The following is a 23,504-nucleotide window of genomic DNA, read 5'->3' on the forward strand; positions in this document are numbered from 1 at the left end:
ATTTCGAGAAACACAAATTTATTGACGCTAAATCCTCGCTCAGGATCAGCATTCCTATAGGGATTGCAAACCGAACCCGTTTTGAAAAACCGCGGTTTCGGTTTTTTATGTCAAAAAACCCGCGGTTAGCCGGTTAACCGCGGTTTTTCGGAACAGCAAAATCTAAAGCAAATTCTTAAACAAGTCTAATTGGTTCCACTACTTTTTAGCGTTTAGAAGGTGCTCTTTTATTTATTGCATTCGCTTTTCGTAATTAACAAAATGAAAAGACTATTTTTTGGGCTTTCTTCTTTTAAAAAAATGTAATTGAAAATCGTAATGCGGAAAATAGTCGCCTCTTATTACCCCTGTTACGCACAATGCATCCATTCCACTCGGTGAAAAGTAAATTTTAAAGCATCTTCAAAATGTCTTCTCGGGCTTACTTTAAGAATATTTTTGATTTTCTTAAAATGATCTCCTTTACCTTTACCAAATATACCGACCTGAAAGGAAAACGTCATCAACTCAGAGGCGACAAAACCTGTACCTCTGAGTTGATCACGTTGTCCCCTTATAATCAGACCTATCAGGCCCCTTATTTTAACGTATTTTAGCTAGTTCTATTTCACAAAATTTTGAGTCTCACCACGGAAAACGGAAATTTGTTGTTAGAACGAACTAAGATAATTTATCTTATGTTACTATTCACATTTTAAGTTAGCCTTTTCATGTTTACGAAAGCTATTGGTAGGAATAACAATTTTCTTTTACAGAGACTGATGGCTGGCGAAATTATCTGCAATTAGCTCAAAACGTTGCTGAAATGATACCAATACACAAAATAAATGCTTAAATTCTCCCAAAAACTAGAGATTTCTAACGCTTCATTGAAAACCCGAAAACCGCGGTTTTTTAACGCCCAAAATCGCCCGGTTAACCGGTTCGATTTAAACCGGTTTGTAATACCTAATTCCTATGATTGAGGAATAAATACGCATTGGCTAACTTAACCAAACTTTTCTCAAACATTCCAGACGAAAGTTAACAATTGATTGACAATAAATGATTTTAAGTTACCAGCAGCATCAACACAATCGATGAAAAGAACAATTGAAGCAATAGGGTTTGCAAGTACCTTTTAGCACTATCGATATCATTTGTTAATTATTTAGGTTTCATGAGCTTTTTTTGGTGAAGTAAGCGAGATACGGTTTTGAATATAGATATACAGTCAGAATTAAAATGTTAGAAGTTTTAACTAGAGTGAAACTAAAAATAAGGAGTTTGAGGAGATTAAGGAGGTTTCAGGAGGATTTTTGAAAATCAAGGAGATTTCAGGAATCAAGGAGGAGTGTCCCTGCGGTTCCTCCGTTCCTGAAAACATTTGGGTTATATCTTGAGATCACAGAATTTTTGAAAGTTTGCTTTCTACACCCACCGTATCGAGCGCCGATAAATCACTGTTTGGCCATAGTCATCACACAATATGGTATGGTAAATGAACAGCATGTTAACGTTTCTTCGGTCTAGGAACGTTTTCGAAACAAGCTTGACACAGAAACTGCGGAATTGACTCCCCGGGAGTTATAGCCCGACCTCAACCGTTGTCATGCCATGGCAATATATACACAGGGCTATCATCTTGCAAGAAATTTAATTTAGTAAAAACTCGGCCAAAATTACTCTTCTTCTTCGGACATATACTACCGGAGCGGCGCGTCCATAGTGCAGCGCTATATGATTGTAAGAGAATATCTGAACAATATCCGCCCACTTCACTTATTGACACCAAATTGGACCCGAAATTATCGGAAATTTTATTAGAAGCACGAAATTCTGAAATTCCGTGCGTGTAAAGTTCATCATAAAAATAACACAGACACAGGGTGGACTGGACACATTCAATTATACATATAAATACCAAAACACCGTAAACTTACCCAAAATGCCGTTTCTTTTGTTGATGGGACGCAAGTTGTCGATGACAATGAAAAGCTCGGTCACATACATTACACGTTAAGGATTCGTCTGAAAAGTAGGTAAATTTTCTGTGAATTTATCGGGTAAAAGTTTCATTTTTATGTCTTTTTTTTCCACTTCAATATATTATTATGGGGATGTATGCAATCTGATCTAATCCCGACGATAGTAGCTGGATGCGATGTATAGCTCTCGTTTTTTTTTATTCCCCTCTCCATTTCATAAAACTTTCAAATTTATGGTAAATTGGTTTTGAATACAACAAGGAATTGGAATTCTACATTTTATGGATTGATGTATCCAGAGACAAACATTACGTGAATGACCATGAATATAGCATAACAATGTATATTTGTCAAATCCTATGTGGAAATCTACGTTACGAAAGTCTATTATATACACTCAGTACGGGACGATTTAATAAAAAAAAAATCAATATTTCCATTGTGTTATCAAGTACGGCATCCACATTCTGTACGGTTCAACTTTTCATGACATTTTATTAGTTTAATACAACAATATAGGGTCTGACGTCATTGTCATACACATTTTCATACAGTTCAAGAAGATGAATATCAATTGGCCCGTAGCTTCATTCATCCGGACGTAATTAATTGATGTCAAAGGGATGAGAGTTGGAAATTGCTCGAATTCATTGTCCCTTTTCAATCCATTCATTTTGATTTTATATGGAGACTTTGGTTATAGGCTAGCCAAACTATTTTAATCTCTAAAACTATTACAATGAGATAGATAATGCCTTTCACCTTATCAATAATGGCTTATATATAGGCTGCTACGAAGCAAAAAAGATGTGGACCATTGGAGCATGACCCGTGTGAGTAATTTTTTTTTAAATTTAATTTATCGAATTGATGATTCGGACGATGTAAAGGGTATATGTTTTATGGTGAATTATTCCTTCGTATGTCCCTGTCTAGTTTCCTTACTGTAGGGAATTTCGTTCAACAGATATTGAACTAACGAGTTGGGACTGAAAACCTACGAGTAGAAAATTAGTAAGACAACAAGATTAAATTTATCCATTACACGGTATGCCCTAAATGAACGCGACTTGAACAACAGTTATTTCGTTTGACCCAAAAAAGCCAAATCCGTTCATGCAAAAATTTGCAATTAAATTCAGGCATACCATGACTAGGTTCGTAGAATCTTGAGTTAAAGCTTTAGTTGGATTGAGACATTTTTCGGGCCTCAGAGACGTTGCGGAGCCTTAGGGTTTTTCAGCAAACCAGTATTGACAATTAGAATAATCAATTTTTCAATGTGATAACAGTAGGCTTTATGAAAAGTTGAAAAGTAGGGACGAAGTGAACGCGGCCAAGTTGACATACGGTTTGTGTTTGGCAGGAAAGTAAAATGTAAAGTTTTAAGTGTTTTAAGCTGTTGTTTCTTTGCCGGTGAACATAATTATCAATATAAGACGTTCATCAACGCTAAGCACATGGAGTACAGTGATTAGCTCGGCAGGTTAATCAACAAATCGGACACGAAAATCAGAGCAGGAAACATAACCTCAACTCGCGCCAACACAGCATTATGATCAACTGATGGGCTTTGTATCAAGGATGTTGACAACCAATTTTGTTTCGTTCCCATGGATTGGTCCTTGAAGATTGCTTATCGAATGTCAACAAACCGGCGACTGTACATTTCATCCGAAATCTCCCAGTCAATGATCACAAAGTCAAACATTAATTCATCGCAACCCCAAATTTTGGTCGAACGCAACGATATGAAAGTTTCGCATGGTTTAGATTTTCAATTCATGATGACCGAACATTTCATTGAAATCTCCCGGTCAATGGAAATCGAGTCGACTGCCTACCAACATATCAAAGGAACAGATCTACACCGGCTAGGCGGCTGGTCATATTTACCGTACACATCTCTTCAAGTAATTATTTTGTCATCGTTTCACATGGTCTCGTATCCCATTCGAATATGGCTGAACATTTCTTCGGAGATCTCCCAGTCAGGAAATCTGTGACCATCAGTGGAACTTGTCATTTGAAATCATGCTGGCCGGATGGATAAGAATTTTGAATTGTTTTTACATTGTCGATACAACATTTTGTTGTATTGTGCTTTTGTTTGTATTTTGTGGTTTACAAGCCATTGGAATAAATAAATAAATATGAAAAGTTGGTTGTAGCCTCGTACCATTTTCATCTAAACCCTCAATTGATACTGAAACCAAATTCAAAAATATCATTGCTTTACCTGGGCGAATTCTGTGATTTGTCCCGTGATGAACGAAATTTGGTTTTTAAATAACTCGAAATCTGTACTAATTTTCTTAGAGCAAAACTGACGGAGCTGTATCACATCAACTAAACTAAACTATCACATCTACGAGTCTTCCGAATTCACAGGAATGCAAGATGCTTTAAGCAAAGTCTGATAGATTTTGAACAAGTTTAGTTTGAAGTGTCGTTTGTCACGGGACATGTACTGTGGAACTGAGGTATTTACAGGTTTTGTTGTAAATACTAGCCGGCGTTTGTCGATGTGATGAGCTTGCCCTTTTACAGATAACTAAGTTTTACGTACATAATCTGTTGTTTGTTTGAGCGCGAGCGGAGCGAGTGCACATTTTTTCTACAATTAGGATAATGTCTTGGTCAATATTCTGTAATAGCTTCGTTTCCATGACTTATAAACATTAGCCCTACTCACGTTAAAAAAATGTGGTTCAGATCCTTCGGAGGAATGTCGATTTCGTTTCAATATTGGACACTAAACAATTCTCTAGAACATCATAATTGACAAAAAATTGTTTCTGAGTCGCGCAACGCATTCAAAGTTTACATGAAAACGCATAGAAACGCATGGTAACGCATAGAAACGCATGCATTTTCGATTGCGTTGCGCGACTCAGAAACAATTCTTTGTCAATTATGATGTTCTAGAGAATTGTTTAGTGTCCGATAATGAAACGAAATCGACATTCCTCCGAAGGATCTGAACCACATTTTTTAACGTGAATAGGGCTAATAAACATGTCCTTTTTCTTGACTCGTTCGAGTCTCCCGTTACTATTAACCTAGATGGTTATGTCAGAAAACACAAAACGTTGCCCCGTACTTCTATCAACAATCTGTATACATCCATACACACATCTTAAATACAAAGAAGCTTAAACACACCAACACGAACCTAAGCATGATTATCCTTCGTCTCACATTACATAAATTTTGCGAAAATCAAGTAAAAACAAAAAACCGATTTTCAAATTGAAGGGTATTTTGTGGAAATGACATAATGTGTTTTGTATTTTGTGTGTTATACTATTCACTATGCCAAACACACAAACACACACCACCAGTGGTTGTTAAAGTTGAAAGAAGAGATAAGTATCCAATTACCGAGTAGGTTAATTCCATGCCAGGGCTTTTGTGATAGAAATGTGTGCTTGTCAAATTTACGTTATGTAGTCGTCATGATTTTCCGAATATAATCCCATTAATTAAATTCATCCGCTTGAAATGTTGTTTAAAAGTTTTGCCATTGTTTTTGTGACAGAAAAATTAAAATCATTTACCACCCACTATTTTTCATCTACCACCAACCGTCTCCCGCGATGGGTATCTATCTATCCATTCACCAAATAAATGTACTGAAATTTTACTCCGACGTTTAACCAGTTTTTAATCTACCACACATGGAGCGAGTACGATTTACTACGTCATGATTGAATCTTTTCGCATGTGTCGTCTGTACACGTTGTTCAAAAGAGTTTGTGCTCGGCGAATTTAAACTGTTTGAATTCGGTAATCGGTTGATTCGGATAAACTAGACGTTGAGAGAGATTTAGAGGCCATTATTTCCACAATTTTAAATGCGATTTCAAATTACTAAGATAATGAATTTTTCTGACGAAAATAAATCACAAAGGTTGAAGCTAATGTTCAAAGGAAAATGCGCCTAAAGTTATGCAAATCTCAACAAAATTATACGTATTGTGTATTACTCAACTATTACGCTTGGCTGTTATTAATCACGAACAGAATTGTTGCCGCCCAATAAAAATTATTTAAGGCTTTCACAGCCGCAAGTTTTAAGGTCCGATATTTTCCAAACATCACCTTACTTGTTTGATCGAGGAACATATTCATTTTGATAGATGTTATTAGCGTTAATTCACCTTTTTGGCACGTATACATATTTCAACTTACGATGTAAGCGACGAGCAAACCCCCGATGTAGAATAATAAATTTTCAATCTATCAGACGCCTTCCTCCAATTTAATTAATTCTATACCGTTTTTATACCGTATACACTACTACTATCTCTGCTATCATATTTGGTACATCAAAATTCTGTGAATTGATCATTTTACCGTACATTTATACATACACCCACATTACACATATTCCGCATCCCCATAACGATTTCCATTTTGAATGAAATATTTACCGATGCATTTGAATAACTTAGTGTATGCATGACGTGCATATGTATACATTGAGAGATAACTATTTGAGAATTGCCACGGGGAATTACACTCGAAGTCATATGCGTTTTCTTTCACTGTCGATGTCGTTTATACATAATATTCAAATGAAGTGATTTTTTGCATTATTCAATTCCATTTTCGATTGATGGTATAACTGAATACGTGCGAAATCTGTTCGCCTGTGTTAACTCAATATAATTTTCAGTAGTTTTTAATCAAATGTGAAGCAATTACATTATATTGCAGAAGCAGTTTTTCCCAATTAGTCAACTATCCCATGACATCTCTTCCAATTAAAATTCAAACTAATCGTCATAAGGACGGAAGTTTTTCGATTTTTGATATGCTTTCACAGTTCAATTAAAATGCAATCGAACACTTTAATCATGATGAACGTATAATTAAAAAACGTCCGTTATGTAGAGATGAGCGGGTTCAGATTCGGGATTACCGATAAATATTTAAATATGTGATATTTCAATTAAACAATAGCGTAGGAAGTTAATAAGACTCTAAACAAGTTAACAGGTTTTACCTGACCTTAATTAACCTGAAACTTCACGGTTATCATCAGGCTCGATCTGTCAGGTCAGGTCGTGAAATTTTTTGATCGTGGTCGACCGATTCCGAGCCTTTGAAGTTACTTTTAGAAGGACCATGTCTATTGAATACTCACACTGACCAGAATTAAAAATGAAGTGAATTGGGTCAGATTTTCTGCCAATACCCGCTCAGCTCTAGCTCTAGCTCGTTATACTGTTGAAGAGTTGTAACGTCCATGTTTGTATGGAGCAAAAGCCATGCTAATGATATTACAAATCAATGCACTTTGTATAAAAATCTTCATACAAGTGCGATGGAGATTCTATATAAGTGCTTCCATTTCTGTTTCCTTTTTTATTTTTTAGAATTTTTAGAATTTTTGAAATTGGTCGTTAGAAAGCTTTTACACTCACAACAAAATGCTGGACCGATTTCCTATATACAAGCCTAGTCTACTAGGAACACAACACTTTATCGCACTAGTGTTTAAAAATCCTTTCATTATTAATGTCATTCATTTCGATATCAAATATACCCCACATCAAATATCATCTGAACATTTTAAATTAGCATGACTTCGCTTCTTAACGTAATATCGAGCTCGATAAAATTAAAGTTTATCGTCTTCGTTCGATAACTACGTCAGGCTTCGCCTCGTTGGTGCTGTTGATGATATTTGAAATTAATTGGAATTTTTTCGCTACATTTTCTTCAAATAAGTAAAATTATGTTTACATATTGATGAAAGCGCGCTCGTGCTGACTGCTGATGCAAAATAATGTTCGTCCCAAACGAATATAATAATCAAACACTCACTGAGGAGACGTTCAGACTATAAAAATCGCATAAAATAATTTATACAAAACTCTATCCTTGGATTACTTATGCATATATGTTCGTCGTTTATTTATTTATCCTGAGATCCCCCTTATGCATATATAAGTTTCTATGAATACAACGTTCTTCTAACACAGAAGCTTTAATATTAATATATTTCCGACCACCCACAAAACACAAAATTTTCTTTGACGGTAACTCATATAGATGTTAATTCAGGTAATCTTTCGCAGAAGACTGATGTCTAATGGCTTCGTAATTAATTCCAGTTTTAAGATACATTTTGTCTTCACATCAGCTATTACAATGAATGTGCAAGTTGTAGTGCTACGAATATTAGGGTGGCCGATTTTATCTGGTCTGTTAACATAACATCGGTACGAAGACAAAATGTCATCCGACTATCATTTGTATCATTCATCGCTGGTTCATTCAGTTGAACTGGTTGCTGTACCTAAAGAACATCCGCTTTTTTTTGATAATCGTATAGCGTTACGCCACCAGTATCCGGACAATTATGATTCTTTCATTCATAAAAACGTACAATGGATGTCTGACAACTGGTAAATTACCAGATACTGGTGCATCCACCCTATCACTTCGTCTGCATGACTTTTATACAAACAAAGCTGTGTGTTACGGTTTTTCAAACCCCCTGATGCTAGCCTAGTCCTCTATGTACAATACATAGTAGGGCCAAAAAATGTTTCGTATCCGAAAATCTGTCACCACATGAAATCTGTGACACGAAAAGTTTCTTTATGTGCAAATTTTAGCTATCCTAATGTTTGTATGTCACAACAATTCGTCTTTGCTTACATCAAGCCAGAAGAAGTGGTTAGCATGTTAGCAAGCTTTACCATCGTTTAAAATTGTAAATTGCATTATAACAACGGCTCAGTAATTAGAAAATTAAACAACGAGCGAAGGTTTCTTCATATTTGCGAAATGGAGCAACAATTTCGTTTGATAATTTAATTTTGGGTGGCGAAGAAATTGAAAGATGTAGAAAGAAACCGGTTGAGAGTTTAACAGATCGCTGTAACGGTCGCCCCATACGATATCATAAATCTAGTGCATTGTACGAATCGTTTTGCATAATGACGTTACGCATACCTAGAGCGAAATCATGAAATCCCATCAGATTTGTTGGAATAAAGCTCAGCCCGAAAGTCCATTTTCCAGTGGATTCGGTCGATTTACGTCCTAGGACATGGCCTGGGGTCGAAAATCAATTTAAGTATTTTTATAGACACTTTTTACTGCTTCTTGGTGTCGTTAGAGGTATGGGCAAATAATTTTCACTCCATCGCCATTCCTCCTTTTTGTGCAGGGATGAATAATCTTTGTGTTTATCAAAGCTTTCAGAAAAGAAAAATGTGAAGCACCATCATTAGGAACACTCGGATTTTTTTAACCTACCGAGCAAAACGAGATAAGTTGAATACCTCAAAAGTTGAGTGGCGAAACTATTTTTTTATAATTTTTCTTATACGAACAACGTTTTTTTTCTCTACTGTTTTCTTATTCGTTTCCCTCGACGTTCATCCACAATAAAATCTTTAAACATAGATAAAATCCACGTACCTGTCTCCTTAATTTTGTTATAATCTTATTTCGATTTCATTGGAAGGTAGAGAAGAGTGTTCACAATTAGTTTCGAAAATGCTTCCAAAAGTGCCGTCAAAATGATTTTCAAGCGCTTTCGAAACTGTTTCCTCAAGATGTTCCTACATTAGTTACAAACTTTGTTGAAGTGCGAGTTTCTGAGAAAACTACATAACTTTTTGATTCAATTTCCAATGTTTTTAAACGTGTCAAGGGATTTGACTGTGAAATTTAAATTTTTTTCTATGTCTGGTAATTTGCTATATACTTCCGCATGTCCATATACAATATACATGTGAATGTTTTTAAGATTTTATCAGGGTTGGTCTGGTTGTAAAAAGGCGCACAGTGGACCATAAGAGAGGCAAGATTTAGTTAAAAAAAGGGTCAGTGAAGTGAACTTGAATCAAAAAATAAAGGCGCAATTGAGTGTGCCCAATTTCCCCATACGCCTCCATACCATGAAACTTTAGTGTTAAAACCGTCAAATTCGATGAAAACTTAAAACTGTTTTTCAAATGTCTGCAATTATTCATCCTTAATCTACTAGTCGTTCGTTTATGTCAAAGACAATTTTGTCGTTAAAACGTTTTTTGTTTCACTGCCAAAATGAGTTGATATTCCATGAAAGGACACTGTCTAAAGTTTTGAAACTTCCAATGAATTTACTAATTGACACATTCAAACTGATATTTCGTTTCTACATGTAGCATAGCTGCTAAAAAATGTCAATCCACACAGTTTACACTAGTTCTAATATCCAATTAATTTGGTTAAATGAAATTTCCTCCAATCAAGAGCTTCATTACATTTTAAGCGTCGAATATGGTTTTGTTTATTACAAACCATATTAGACGGTAAAATACGGTCGAAGGCAAGTTTAGATTTAAAATTAAACCAATTTCGTTCTCCGTTATACAATATATACCGTCCCGTCGTCTTAAATAAAACATTTTATCACTTTAAATTACATTATATGGAGAGGCTATCGCATCCGTATTTGGGTCATTTCGGGAATGCTTTCACAATTTGCGAGTATAAATTAAGGTCATGTCTGTCTATCTATTTAAACATACCGTATTCATCATCATCCGATATTGCCATTGCCAGTCTGTTGAAGTTACTTTCGCTTAAAGAGCCCATTTTGTTCCTTGAATTTCTATGTATTTGATATTCCGAGTCCACAGTGGACACATTTTCATTGGAGTATGTATCGATATTTGAGTTTTTTGCTGAATTCTTGTTAAAATTATCTAGGTTGTCCAACGAATCGGATCGTGACAACATATCCATATTGCTGTCATCTTCAATGCTGAGCCGTCCGTAAGCTTTGCGTTGCGGTCGTTGGTTATTTTTGTCTGTAAGCGAAAAATTTGAGTTTTTTATTGGATTGCAATGTAGTTGCGAAATATGAAGTTAGAAAATTTTTCTTTCGTTTATTTCAATTCATCCAATCCATGCAAGTACAATCACTTAATCTAGTACTTCAAAAGAAGTTCCAATGTTGAATTTTAAAAATGGCTTACGTTAATTGAATCCTTAAAACGAAAACATAGAACTAAAGAAAAGTATATTGGAAAATAAAACGATAAATAAAGAACCATAACCGGGCAGTACGAGTCCTTTTTCGAGGACTGTATATTTTTCTTAAGATTTTCACCTTTCACATAAATTTTGCAGCCCAGAGTTGTAAAGTACTTTTTTAGTTTGACTATTGACCTCGGCTTCGTCTCGGATCAGCTCGGATCAGACGTAAAAACTGGTATATTCTGCCTTATGTAAATAACCGATATATTTCGCGAAAAATCGTATCACAAAGTTTCTTGCTTCATTGCAGGTTGTCTAATTTATGTAATGGGACGAGAGTGTCACTGTTCAGAAGAGATTTTGTCTCGAATATATGTTGTGACTGCAAGTTAAAGTATAACAAAGCAAGCTATGAGTCCTGCTTCCTATGTCAGAGCTTATTTTTAAGAATTAAATACCAAAAATTCCCAAAATTTATTAAAAAATTCCTTAATATCGTAAAAAAAAGTTGCCAAAAATAAGCCTCTATTATAAAGTAAAACTTTAAACAAAAAGATGTAACAGATTATGTGACTGCAAAAGACAAAATTAATGAATCAGCTTTTGCCTAATTGATACTCAGAAAAAGTGACGTTCTATTGTATCGCATGTAAAAAGAATCATTTTATGCCTAGCTTTGGAGACGAATATATAGCGTTCCTGAAACTCAACACATTTTTTATTACTAATTGCTCCTAAATCCCACTAGACGTACCCCTTTTTTCCGCAATTTCAAACGGAACCATTTTTCTTTTATGAAAAAAGACGACAAACTCTTTGAAATAAATTGCAAAAGAAGTCGTGCCTCTGTAATTCCACTGAAATATAAATACACAAAAAAGCTAATTGCCTTGATTGTTGGGTGAAAATGCCGTCTTCCTTTTTTTATTTATCACCGCAAATAAACTTCTTGATTTAAAGAAGAAGAAAAAACCTCCGGTATTCGTTGTCATACCTCAAACAATGTCAGTTGACGGCAACAAAAGGGACAATTTCTAAGTGAAATCGGTTAAGAAGATTTCGGAGTAAATTCTCAGATGAATAAGGCACGTGGACGTAAGATGTGAGGCGGAGGCGGTGCGATGTAAATTGTATGTATTCAAATTGTTAGGACTTCTTCAGTTAAAAAAAATCATTTTAGAATGAAATAGCTGCAGCTGTAATGTGCTCTACTTATTGTTGCGAGCATTTTTTTTACACTCGTGAAACTAACACAGCTTGTAATCGCCGTTTTTTTCGTCTATAGCATTACGAGGGATATAAAACATATTTTGCATTTTGTAATATCAAAACTTTTAGCTTTTGCTTCATCATTGCGACAGATTTCACCGGTAAGCTTTATGTCAAATTTAATTCCAATGTGCGAGCAAAGAAATATTTTATTTTAATCCAAAGTTTAGTATCAGTAAAACTTATACCTGATGATGGAGGTGGATAATGGATTAACAGTGACGAGACGAGTAATAATGCTAAATTTCGTGTGATAAAATCTATCCATTTTGATCACATACCAACATTGAATATCCATATCAAAGACCGTCTTTCCTTCTTTTCGACAATTTTTCACAAACGAAAACAGGAAATTCACTTAACTACTCCAACTGGAGTAATTTGTTTTTTTTATTGGAATACCTTTTTCCGCTACTCTGCTCACGGAAATTCGAAGTAAATATAAAAAGGAAAAATATTCACAGACCACACAAAAAAATAAATAAGGAAAAACGTAAAATATATAAATGTAAGAAAAATACAAAGTAAGTGTGTGGAGTGTGGCATTAATGACTGCTCGTTTGCTGCAAGTACATACTCATCCAACTAATAAAATTGTTTCGCTATATATTATTGGGTGAAAATGTTTGTGGGTTTTCACGGTAGTAAAATTTTATCGTCGCAATCATCCATTTCCTAATGGGAGCAAAAATTGAGAATTTATGTCCGAGTCTAGCCTGAAGCTTTCAGAAGGTAAAAATCTCTCTGAGAGGCAACATTTAAGGTGTACAACGTCCTGATTTTCGTCGGAATGAAAAATAATTGGACCAAAAGTGCATTTTCGTCCACCTCAAACGGTACTGAAATGAGGAGGTAGAACCGATATAAATTTGATGCTTGTGACACATTCTTTTCTTGAACAACGTGACATTTCTTTAATAAAAATTAAAATTTATTGCTGAGACGAGAATGTTTGTTGGGACATAAAAGCTTTATAGTGAAATTAATAAATTTCGGTGAAATGGAATGAAGCGTACTGGCAGTGACAATGAGTAGGTAAGCAAATATTTTGCTTCAATTTTAGCAAAAATTATAGGAAAAATGTTCAAAGGAAAATCGTTTGTTAACTTGCCTCATGAAAGTTAGAATTGCAATGCTACTATGAGCAAACCAACACCAGGCAAATCAATTATTATTTGTTATCTGGTAACCGATCGCTCATAGCAGACATTGCAATTTGAAAGTTTGGTAGTTGTTGGTAGTTGGACACCAAAAATATTTAGCAGCAAAGATGTTTCTTACCCGAGAGATGCACACCGACTGATGAAATTATTCGGCCTGCTGGTCTATTTATAAATCGAGTATTTGGTAGTTGACTACCAAAGTGGTAGTTGACTACCAAACTAATACGAAAATTTGGTAGTTGAATACCAAAGTGGTACTTGAATGAGTACCAAGCTAGTAGTAAACAGAAATTTAAAAAAATATGAAAAAAGACCTCACAAGGCTTCAGCCGGTTTATTCTTGTTTTTACTATATAAGACCTAATTAGTAAGAACTTGTCGTTTATTATTGCTGTCGTTGTCGATAACAGATGACAGCCGTCTCTAACAAGTTAATGATCACTGGGCTGGGGCCGATAAAATTTGTTCTTCACTAAAATTGATTGAATTTGTATGGTAATCAAGGTGCCAATACTTTTTTCCCCGTCGTCGTCACGCCGAACCAATGACCAAAAATTGACCGACGCACATACCTAACTGAGCATCAGAAGAAGCAAGGACTGAAACAACAATGACTATGATTCTCAACAGATATTTCTGGTTTTTCTCGAAGTTCAGATGCTTGCTTCGGCTATGAATATCGCCACTTCCAACTATTATATGCAACTTATAGTCCGACAAGGCAACAAAATACCATTCTGATTCGCTCCTGTTTCCTTGCTGAACGAACAATTATTTCGCCGAGATAATTTATTGTGGGTTGCGTGGCTCGGGTGGCTTTTAAATTCGACACAGAATAATTTCGGTTTCTAAAATAAGGGATGATTGCATGTCTACTTACATTCATAGCGAGGTGTATATAAAGTTGTGTAGTTTTCATTTTAAATGCTTTTGTTTATTGACTATATATAAGTTCGTGTTGGTTGTTTAATTTCGTTCCCTAACTGGTAGGTCTACGTTGAACCAGCAAAATTTCCACGAATATCGTTATGACCTTAGCCGGGGGAATATTGTATAGAACGTAGAGAAAACAGTTCAGAGTTGTTATTAAACTAGGACAATACACATAGCTGCATTGTATTTATCTATCTCCATTAGCAACCATATCCTAATAAAGGGATAGCAAACTTTGTGTTTAATTTAATTAGTCTGTCATTTTAAAATGGAATTCTGTGCAATGAAAAACCAATCCCCTCTTCCGTAATAGATTTCAATATATATATACAATTCAAATGTGCAATGTGTACATGAAAAGCGTAAAATAAAACCTGCGGAGTTACATTCAATTCAAAAAGTAAATTCGTTGGAAGAGTTTTTAATGGATCTGTCAGTATGCAAACGGATAATGAAATGATTACTCTACATGTCTCGTGCTATAGACATGATGTTTGTGTATCGGATCTGATGTTTTATAAGCACGTATGGATGTAAAACGTTAATTAATTTAACAAAATTAGGTAGGCTAAATCAGTAATGTTCCCAAATTCAATCTTTTTTTTTTAATAATTTAACAATTTGATTTCGAGCTATGAATATCTATGTAGCACTGCTGATATAAATATATATATATATATATATATATATATTTATATATATATATCAAACCCCCATCAAATACGTATCTATAAGATATATAAAGTATCACCGTAAAACTGGAAAATTACTCTCGGTAAAGTTTGGCTGAAACACAGTCAAGTGATATAGTCAACAATTCCGTTTTTCGTGGGAGGTGTATACGTTTATAAAATACGCGCGAGCCGAGCGTCTATATATTTTGCAAACAGATGAAAACTTGGTGTTTTAAAAGTTTTATAATTTATTTACAAAAAAAATGAAGGATAATTGCATGAAAGCACTGAACTTCAAAGTTATATAGGAATTTGGTTGGAGAATTAAGGGTTGAAAAGATTTTAAACAAAAAAGGATTTTTTTTCATGCTAGAGTGGTGGAAAAACAGAATTGCACGTGAATTAATTATGCAAAATAGGACTAGCGAAAATGGTTAACGGTACCCAGTTCTTATCTTCATTTTAACACCGTTCAACTGAGCATCTGCAATAAAGATTTCCTATCTGTTTTTTGTTGTTGTTTTCTTTTGGAAAAGATTAAAATGTTAATTGTTTTCAAGTGGAAATTACGCCCAGGATTATTATCACTAACATCGTTGTTCAACAATCGTTCGAGGAGAAATGATTTTAAATTGGATGGCAGATCCGAGGGGGAAACCATCGATCTGCAACTCATTTTTTCGTGTGCAACTCATTTTGCTTCCAACTCAAATGCAACTATTTTCGCAACTCATTTGTTATAGGTGGTTTCCCAATCGGTCATAACCTTATATTTTCAATGGTATCCCGCAATGAAACGTGCAACTTTTATATTATTTATCCATAAACAAGAACCATCCATTTTTATATGTGCGGTGTGGATAACTCGATAATTTTCTCGACTCTAAAGGTAATGAAAAAATGGCGTTTTGTTGACGCTTTGTCCTCTGTCAAAACAAGAGGGGAGAAAAAAGACATTTTCTCCCCAGAGCTGTCACCTTTTGGTTTTGTTTTGACAAGTTGATTTTTTGTTTCGTGAAGAAAAACGAATCGAACCTCACACATTCGAGAAGAGATAATAGGAGTCTAGCACAGGCCTCTACACCTCAATATTTCCTTATTTTTCCTTATTTTTATAAAAACCTCCTTATTCCTCCTTATTTTATATCGACGTAAATCAAAATTAGAGAAAAAAAAAGCGGCAAAAATAACTATTTTAATTTTTTATAAAAATAATTTTTGACCGTTAAAAATTTGAATTTTGTAATTTTCGTTGTTATGTTGGATTTCCGTACAAGCCTGTCTGTCAAAATTATTTTTTTATGGCCGGTTTAACATATATTTTTGTGGTTCCACGTCGCCTCTCGGCTCGAGAGTCTCGAGTAGAACTATTTGATTTAACATGTAAATTACCCTTAACATTGTATCAGACATGCGTCCTTATTACAAACAATTCAAGGTTTTAGCCTTATTTACACTTACTTCTTTCAAATTTATACTTTTATACTTACACATTCATAGACATAAGATTCATTATCATATCTAGTCAGTCATCGACGAGATGTCTCGACGTGAACATCTTGTACCAATTTACGTGATCAATAAACTCATCTATTGGTCGACCCGATTGTTTCAAGAGAAATCATTAAAGATAGTAGATCGCAGATAATTTTTTCTTAGTCCCGTTTTGCTGTGGAATCGTTGGGACCTTTGGTGCTCAGAGGCAAAGGTTCTTATCAAAGAAATCGGTGGAGTAATCAGCGCGATCGCAGGTGATCCGAAATGTACAAGTTATCTTATACGACGCATAGGCATAGGTATTGATATGAGATTGAATTAGACTTTCTTTCTTCATTAAATGTAAAACAAAATTTGTTAAATGAATGAATAAACTTTGATTTAGGTTGTGCAATGAGATTGAATTTAGATAGCGATACAACACAAAATGGCCGACCTCGTTGCACAACCTCTAAGTTTATTTCCAGAATGTACCATGTTCTAGACCTTAGTACGGAATCCGAAAAGTAATCGAAAAAGCGATGTGTTTAAAAAGCTTTAAACCATTTTTCAATTTTCATACAAAATTGGCCCACCCTACTATATGCTACATACACAATCTATGTTTTCAATCTTGTGAAAAGCAAATCGTCTATCTAGTTATACATATACTACCAAACGGATCACAGAATATTTCATCATACACACAAATCTTATAAAAGAATCTCCGTTTAAGCAAAATTTCAAGAAATTCTTAAAATATGTCAACGGAAAATATATAAAAATTCCTTACGTAGAAATGTGTACATACATTTCTGTATACGTATGCGCCGAATAGGAAATATACAAAATTTAAAATAATTTGAGTTGAAATGAAAGAATAATCTTTTTGAATAGACAGCAATAAATGCAAATAATTTTCTTCCGTTTATATTGCGAAACGTTTGCTGACTTAATAGCGTATAGCCGTCATTCGTAACATTGTTGACCGGCTGCCGGCTATCGAATTTTAATATTCTCCCTTCACGTTTTTTCTTCATCCTCCAAACATAAAGTCGCTCCATTTGAAAAACAAAATTGTCATTACATTAGCATATAACCTTCAATACACAGAAAGTGAATGTTCGATCCTTTGCGGGTTCCCCTTGTCGTTGGTTTGAAAGCGAAAGCTCTGTAACAGTATTTTTCAACATACGCACCGTCTGCGAAGCCCAAGGGAAGTACACACAAGTTGGTTGTTTTTGAACCGAAGGTAAGGGCTACAATCACACGGATTAGAAAAACATCTATCCCCGAGTTGCAAATTTTTTATGCTTGCGGGCGGAAGTTAAACAAGTTTTCCTGCATGAGCTTAGCTCCCGCAAACATATAAAAATTTAAGCTCTGTGTAAGCTTGACTGGAAGTGTTTCTTGTTTGTGTTTTCTTGACTGCAGTTTTTTTTTTGTATCAATGGTTACATGACGCGTATTTCTTTTAATCATATGATGGACTTCCGCGGTTTCGAACAATGTGATAAGCTGATATAATGGTTGTAATACTCGAGTAAAACCAACAATGATTTAAGAGTTCAAGATCATTCTTGTTTTAATGCAATTTAAAAATTATGCACAGTTAGTGTAGGCTATAGTAATGATGTGTCGATGTGTAGGCAGGCAAAATATCTCGACACAGACGAAAATCAAAGTTAACATTTAGTTTTTGGAAGATTACTCCCATTGAAGTTTCTATCGATTGTATGTTGCTTCATATGAATGATTTTTAGCTTTGAAACATTTTCGTACCACAGCGAAAGTCAATCCTGCACACAATGGGACACCGGTCCCAGCTGCAAATGTCCACGCCCATGCGTCCAACTCATAACTTGCGTAGCGTGTCTGAACGTCTGTCGCTAATAATGAAATCAGTATGAAAACAGGTGGAATAAGGGCTACCACATTGAGTGTGTAAAATCCCATAATGTCGACGTTCGTCTCAGAGAGCCTTATAGCCTTGTAAATCGAAAAGAACACAAGGATGACGGCCACAGCACCGATGACCATTCCTGATTGAGCTGCTAACGTCCACATGCGCAGTCCAGTAAAAGCATTGCATTTTTCGTCGTCACATCTATCTGGCATTTCAACTGGACGTTCGATCAGGTAGCATTTGGGGTGATAACATCTATTCGTTCCACGTGATCCGCAGTCACAAAATTCAAATTTCGATGATTTATCTTCTCCATGCTCGTCCTTCAAGTTACACTTGATACTATACATCGACTTTCCAATTCGGGTAGCTTCTTGGAAGCATTGGTACTCAGTTTCAGTCAAACAGGTGCAATGGTAAGATTCAATGTTAGGGTAATCATGTACTTGCCAAGTATTTCCAAGAACATAAATTCCGTAGGAGGAAACTATTATCATTCCAATGTAAAAAATTAACTAAAAAAATAATTTTTTTGAAATTACAATGCTCATGCGAGATAGAGGTTTATTTAACAGTAGCTTACAATTATTATCGAATTTCGTTTCGTTAAGCTGGTCGCCGCCATAATTATTTTCTTGTGAAGTCTCAACTACAAAAATGGCTTTCGGCTAATGGTTCAAAGCTTCTGTCAGTACCAGTTTAATACCACAACTAGTTCAACAGAAAGCTAGTAAAATTTAGCATGCATTTAAACTGATCGCTGGGAAAATAGAAAAGATCGCAGAAAATATAAGAGATGATCGCTGGGAAATGGAAAAAAGATTCCACAAAACTCTCTAAACACGACAACACAGCGTTGTATTTGGTGAACTCTGGTTGCAATTTATTATTTAATTCATTGATTCATCCATTGAAAATTCAAATTCTAAAGCCACGACAGAGTAAAGTTAACCAGGCAGTAGCGCTGATTTGACCAGGGACCTGAATGATCTAGTAGCCCTATATTTTTTGCGAGCAAATTTTTTCAAGGACCCGGTGCAATTAGCCACAGTATTATAAAGAGACTATTGGCACCCAGTGACATTAGCCACAGTATTACAAAAAAATTATTGGCACCCGGAAAAATTAAAATTTGAATAAAAAATCCGGATATTTTGAAAATAAAACTTTATGAAATGTAACGTAAAGGCGGATTGTTCGATCCTGAGGAATTCATCGTTTTACGAAATGTAACGTAAAGGTATCGAACAATCCGCCTTTACGTTACATATCTCAATAGGATGAATTCCCTAAGATCGAAGAAACTACCTTTACGTTACATTTCGTAAAAGGATGAATTCCTCAGGATTTAACAATCCGCCTTTACGTTAAATTGTGTAAAAGGGCGAATTCTTTAAGATCGAACAAACTATCATTACGTTACATTTCGTAATAGGAATAATTTGTTAGGATCAAACAATCCGCCTTTACGTTACATTTCGTAGAAAGATGAATTCCCTAGTATTCTGCAAAACGCATTTGCGTTATATTTCGTAAAAGGATTAATTCCCTCGTATCGAACAACCTGTCTTTACGTTAAATTTCGTAAAAGGACGAATTCCGTAACATCGACCAAACTACCTTTATATGTATATATACGTTTATTCATTCAATAAACACTGACATTACAACAATGTTTGCCGTTACATACAGTATATTGTACAAATTGGTCATCGCTTTCATTAGTTTTAAATTGCGTTAAATTGCGTAAAAGGACGAATTCACTAAGATCGAACAAACTACCAAACTAATTTGCATAAGAAACACTTAACGGTACTTTACTTTACTCAATTTTTAATTTCATAAGAAACTACTTGATCGAAAATGCAAATAAATAATTTGCAAAAGAAACTTTTTCTACAAATAATTTTCAAAATATCCAGATTTTTTATTCAAATTTTAATTTTTCCGGATGCCAATAGTCTCTTTATTATTTTGTGGCCAATAGTCTCTTTATAATACAGTGCCTAATGGCACCGGGTGCGATTAGCATTAGTATAATAAAGAGACTATTGGCACCCGGTGCCATTAGCCACAGTATTAATAAAGAGATCATTGGCACCCGGTGCCATTAGCCACAGTATTATAAAGAGACTATTGGCACCCGGTGCCGATAGCATATTCGTTTTTTCAATTTATGTCAGTGTTCATTTTCATCCAGTGTATTAGGTCCCTTATTTGACGTTTCGAAAATGAACCGCTCCTGCCTGGTTTATTTTACTCTGCCGTGCTAAAGCGCACTTAAGGCGTGAAATCAAATTGCTGTACATTTTTTTCGTCTCAAAATTATATTTCTATAAAATTGCTAGCAATGTTGATAGAGTCGGTAAGCCTCGGTTCACAAACACGCATTCTCATGTTACAAATACAATACCCTACTCTCAGTAATTTAACGAACGTCAGACGGATGATTTCTGTAATTCCATCTAAATTAGGTTCATATACCCTATGAAATATACACTTTCAATATTCATTTTAAAATACATCTTTTCATGTGTCAGGGCGTAAAATGAGGGAGTTTTGAGATTTTTCTCTGGTTTTCGACCCCTTTTACACTTCGTTCGGTCTACAACTCGCGAAATTGCCTGAAAACAATCGTCCAAAACAGATACACAAATAACTATTGTGTAGTTGACGATATCAACCGAAAATAGTTTGAAATTTTACACTGAACTTTTGCTTCACCTTTGATTTTATGAAATACCGGTCTATAGGGTCTATATCACCTATAACATTGGTAACTGTTCCCTTTTTCCTGCTATAATTTCTATTTTTCCACGATCATTTCTATTATTCTTGCTATCGGTTTAAATCGTTTAAGGCGGTTACTCATTATCAATTGCTTTCCTCGTATTCCCAACTTTTCACAATTTCTTTGACAAAAAAATATGAAGAAGAAACGTCTTAAGATGTATACTGTCAAATTATAAATATAACGTCAAACGCTATACGCATAAATATATATTTGTAATTATAGTTGCAACCAACTTTCATCCAAATATATACAATCCTATGATGAAGTGAATTGAGAATAAATTATGCCGTCATGTAAACATATCGAACAATCTATACTATAAAGATTGATGTTTGTATTTAAATGCGAAAATATTTTTTAAAGTAAAATTTATTTTCACATGTCAATGTTTTGCTTGTTTTGCTATAAAAATTTATTTTGACGAGTAATTTTTTTTATATAAAATCCTGAACAAAGCCGGGTATCTTTAACCATTTTGGTTATAGAAATGAATTTTCATTAAAAATAATCAAAACTGTTCGATTTACTAATTAATCAATAAAATGGTAACACTAGCATTCCGTTTACATTACAATAATATTAACTTAACACACTTGATATGGGTGTAACCGCCCTATAAATCAGACCAGTTCAAATTCTGTGATATTTTTACCAGAATGTAGTTTATGTATCACAAAACACCGCATACAAAAATAAGACTGGCGACAGATGTGTCATATTTCTACGTAAAAAGTGAACACTTTCATCGAGTGTGCGTATTGCTGACGGCGTTTATATTATAAGACATAATTGCTATAGATTTATAGATGATTCTGTGTGTTATCCAACCATGCAAAAGCGCGATATTTTTTAAATCTGGTAAATTCAGTAATTCATTTTAATAGGATTTCTTGAAACAATTTCATGCTTTCATTTTCCCCAGCTTTGAATATATAAACTATTTTTGATTGGTCCTAATTATTACTTCACTTTCTTAGTTGATCTATCGAAAAGTGTATGTTCAGTTGTCCTTATAAATTTGTATAAAGAAAAAATAATATCGGTCAACTCTCGATTATATGAACTGAGAGATGTCCTATGATGTTTTGTATTGAATTAGATGAAATTGGTGTACTCACAATTGGGTCAACTCTGCATATTCATTAATTAATTAAAACACAAATAAATAATTAAATTTATGTTAATTATGAGTGATATCGCCCAAAACTTGAACCAATTCGAAAACCATGGTTCAGCGATCCGGGCAAGCCATGGCTCGTTTGAATCGTGTTTCAATTCTAACAAATAGGTATCGTCTACTTTTTCGGTTCTATTTTTGGAGTGAACACGTGAAAGGTTATAGCATGCCAAGGGGTTGTGAAAACAGTTTTTAGCCCCGTACGAAGTACTGGGGGCTTATAAGATTAATATGCCGTTTGTAACATGTCGAATTGGAAGCAGCCAGTTAGGGCAAAGCATTTGGTTATGTTCATAGATGACAAATCCGCAATAAAAAAAATGTCCGTCCGTCCGTCCGTCCGTCCGTCCGTCCGTGACCCCTCTAGCTAGAGTAAATCACAACCTTTTTTTAAAATTCTTTTTTTCCCCGATTGGTATCGACAAAAGTAAGGTCAAGTTCGAAAATGGGCATGGTAGGGTCGGCCCTTCCAGAGCTAGGGCCCTATAGGTGTTTTTCAGTCTTTCGACGATATCTACCGAAATGCGCACGCAATAGCTGCTTGTGATATATCAAATGAAAGGTATTGACGAGTAGAACAAAGTTGCTGAACATTGTTTTTGGGTAAGATGCAACGTGGGCTTGTTGGGAGGGCTCAAAGGTCGTTACTCGGCCCTAGGTGTTTTTTGCACATAAATCGAGTAAATCTCATCCGATTTTGCTAGTTTTAGTTTTTTATGGAGTCTAATTGAATACCGAAAAGAACGTGACGAAAAAAGTTTCAAATTAGGGCCCTTGGACTAAGGCCGCTACTCGGCCCTAAGTGTTTTTTGCACATAAATCGAGTAAATCTCATCCGATTTTGCTAGTTTTTGTCTCATTTGAGAGATAATTGAATGCCGAATAGAATGATGGCGAAAAAAGTTTCAAATTTGGGCCCTTGGACTAAGGCCGCTACTCGGCCCTACGTGTTTTTTGCACATAAATCGAGTAAATCTTATCCGATTTTGCTAGATTTAGTTTTTTATGGAGTCTAATTGAATACCGAAAAGAACGTGGCAAAAAAAGTTTCAAATTTGGGCCCTTGGACTAAGGCCGCTACTCGGCCCTAAGTGTTTTTTGCACATAAATCGAGTAAATCTCATCCGATTTTGCTAGTTTTTGTTTCATTTGAT

At 34.9% G+C, this 23,504-nt stretch overlaps 2 protein-coding genes across 3 annotated transcripts in view; both read right to left on the reverse strand.

Moving 5' to 3' along the window:
* Window positions 1-23,504, reverse strand: part of LOC119068020 (hybrid signal transduction histidine kinase M) — a 67,695-nt gene that overhangs the window by 5,098 nt on the left and 39,093 nt on the right. Inside the window, exons 2-3 of the mRNA XM_037171381.1 lie at window positions 10,508-10,789; window positions 1,923-2,010 (exon numbers count right to left, since the gene is read on the reverse strand). Of these exons, the coding sequence (XP_037027276.1) occupies window positions 1,923-2,010; window positions 10,508-10,789 (370 nt within the window). The remainder of the gene's footprint in view (window positions 1-1,922; window positions 2,011-10,507; window positions 10,790-23,504) is intronic.
* LOC119068019 lies at window positions 18,033-21,888 on the reverse strand. Of its 2 annotated transcripts, XR_005086081.1 has the most exons (3): window positions 21,826-21,888; window positions 18,963-19,090; window positions 18,033-18,894 (listed from the first exon to the last, which is right to left on the reverse strand). XR_005086081.1 is itself a non-coding variant. In XM_037171380.1 (2 exons), exons 1-2 carry the CDS (start codon window positions 19,002-19,004, stop codon window positions 18,199-18,201), a joined length of 738 nt encoding a protein of 245 aa, XP_037027275.1. In that variant the 5' UTR covers window positions 19,005-19,201; the 3' UTR covers window positions 18,033-18,198. The 2 variants fall into 2 exon arrangements, 1 of the variants encoding a protein (XP_037027275.1); XM_037171380.1 differs by lacking the exon at window positions 21,826-21,888 and having other exon boundaries at window positions 18,963-19,201.

Source organism: Bradysia coprophila (genome assembly GCF_014529535.1).
Source record: "Bradysia coprophila strain Holo2 chromosome X unlocalized genomic scaffold, BU_Bcop_v1 contig_173, whole genome shotgun sequence".
Classification (NCBI taxonomy): domain Eukaryota; kingdom Metazoa; phylum Arthropoda; class Insecta; order Diptera; family Sciaridae; genus Bradysia; species Bradysia coprophila.

Excerpts from the sequence above, each read along its gene's own strand:
- LOC119068019 (XM_037171380.1), bottom strand. The coding sequence starts at position 19,004 with ATGGCGGCGACCAGCTTAACGAAACGAAATTCGATAATAATT. Across the intron at positions 18,895-18,962 it reads AACGAAATTCGATAATAATT|TTAATTTTTTACATTGGAAT; the intron begins GTAAGCTACTGT and ends TTATTTTTTTAG.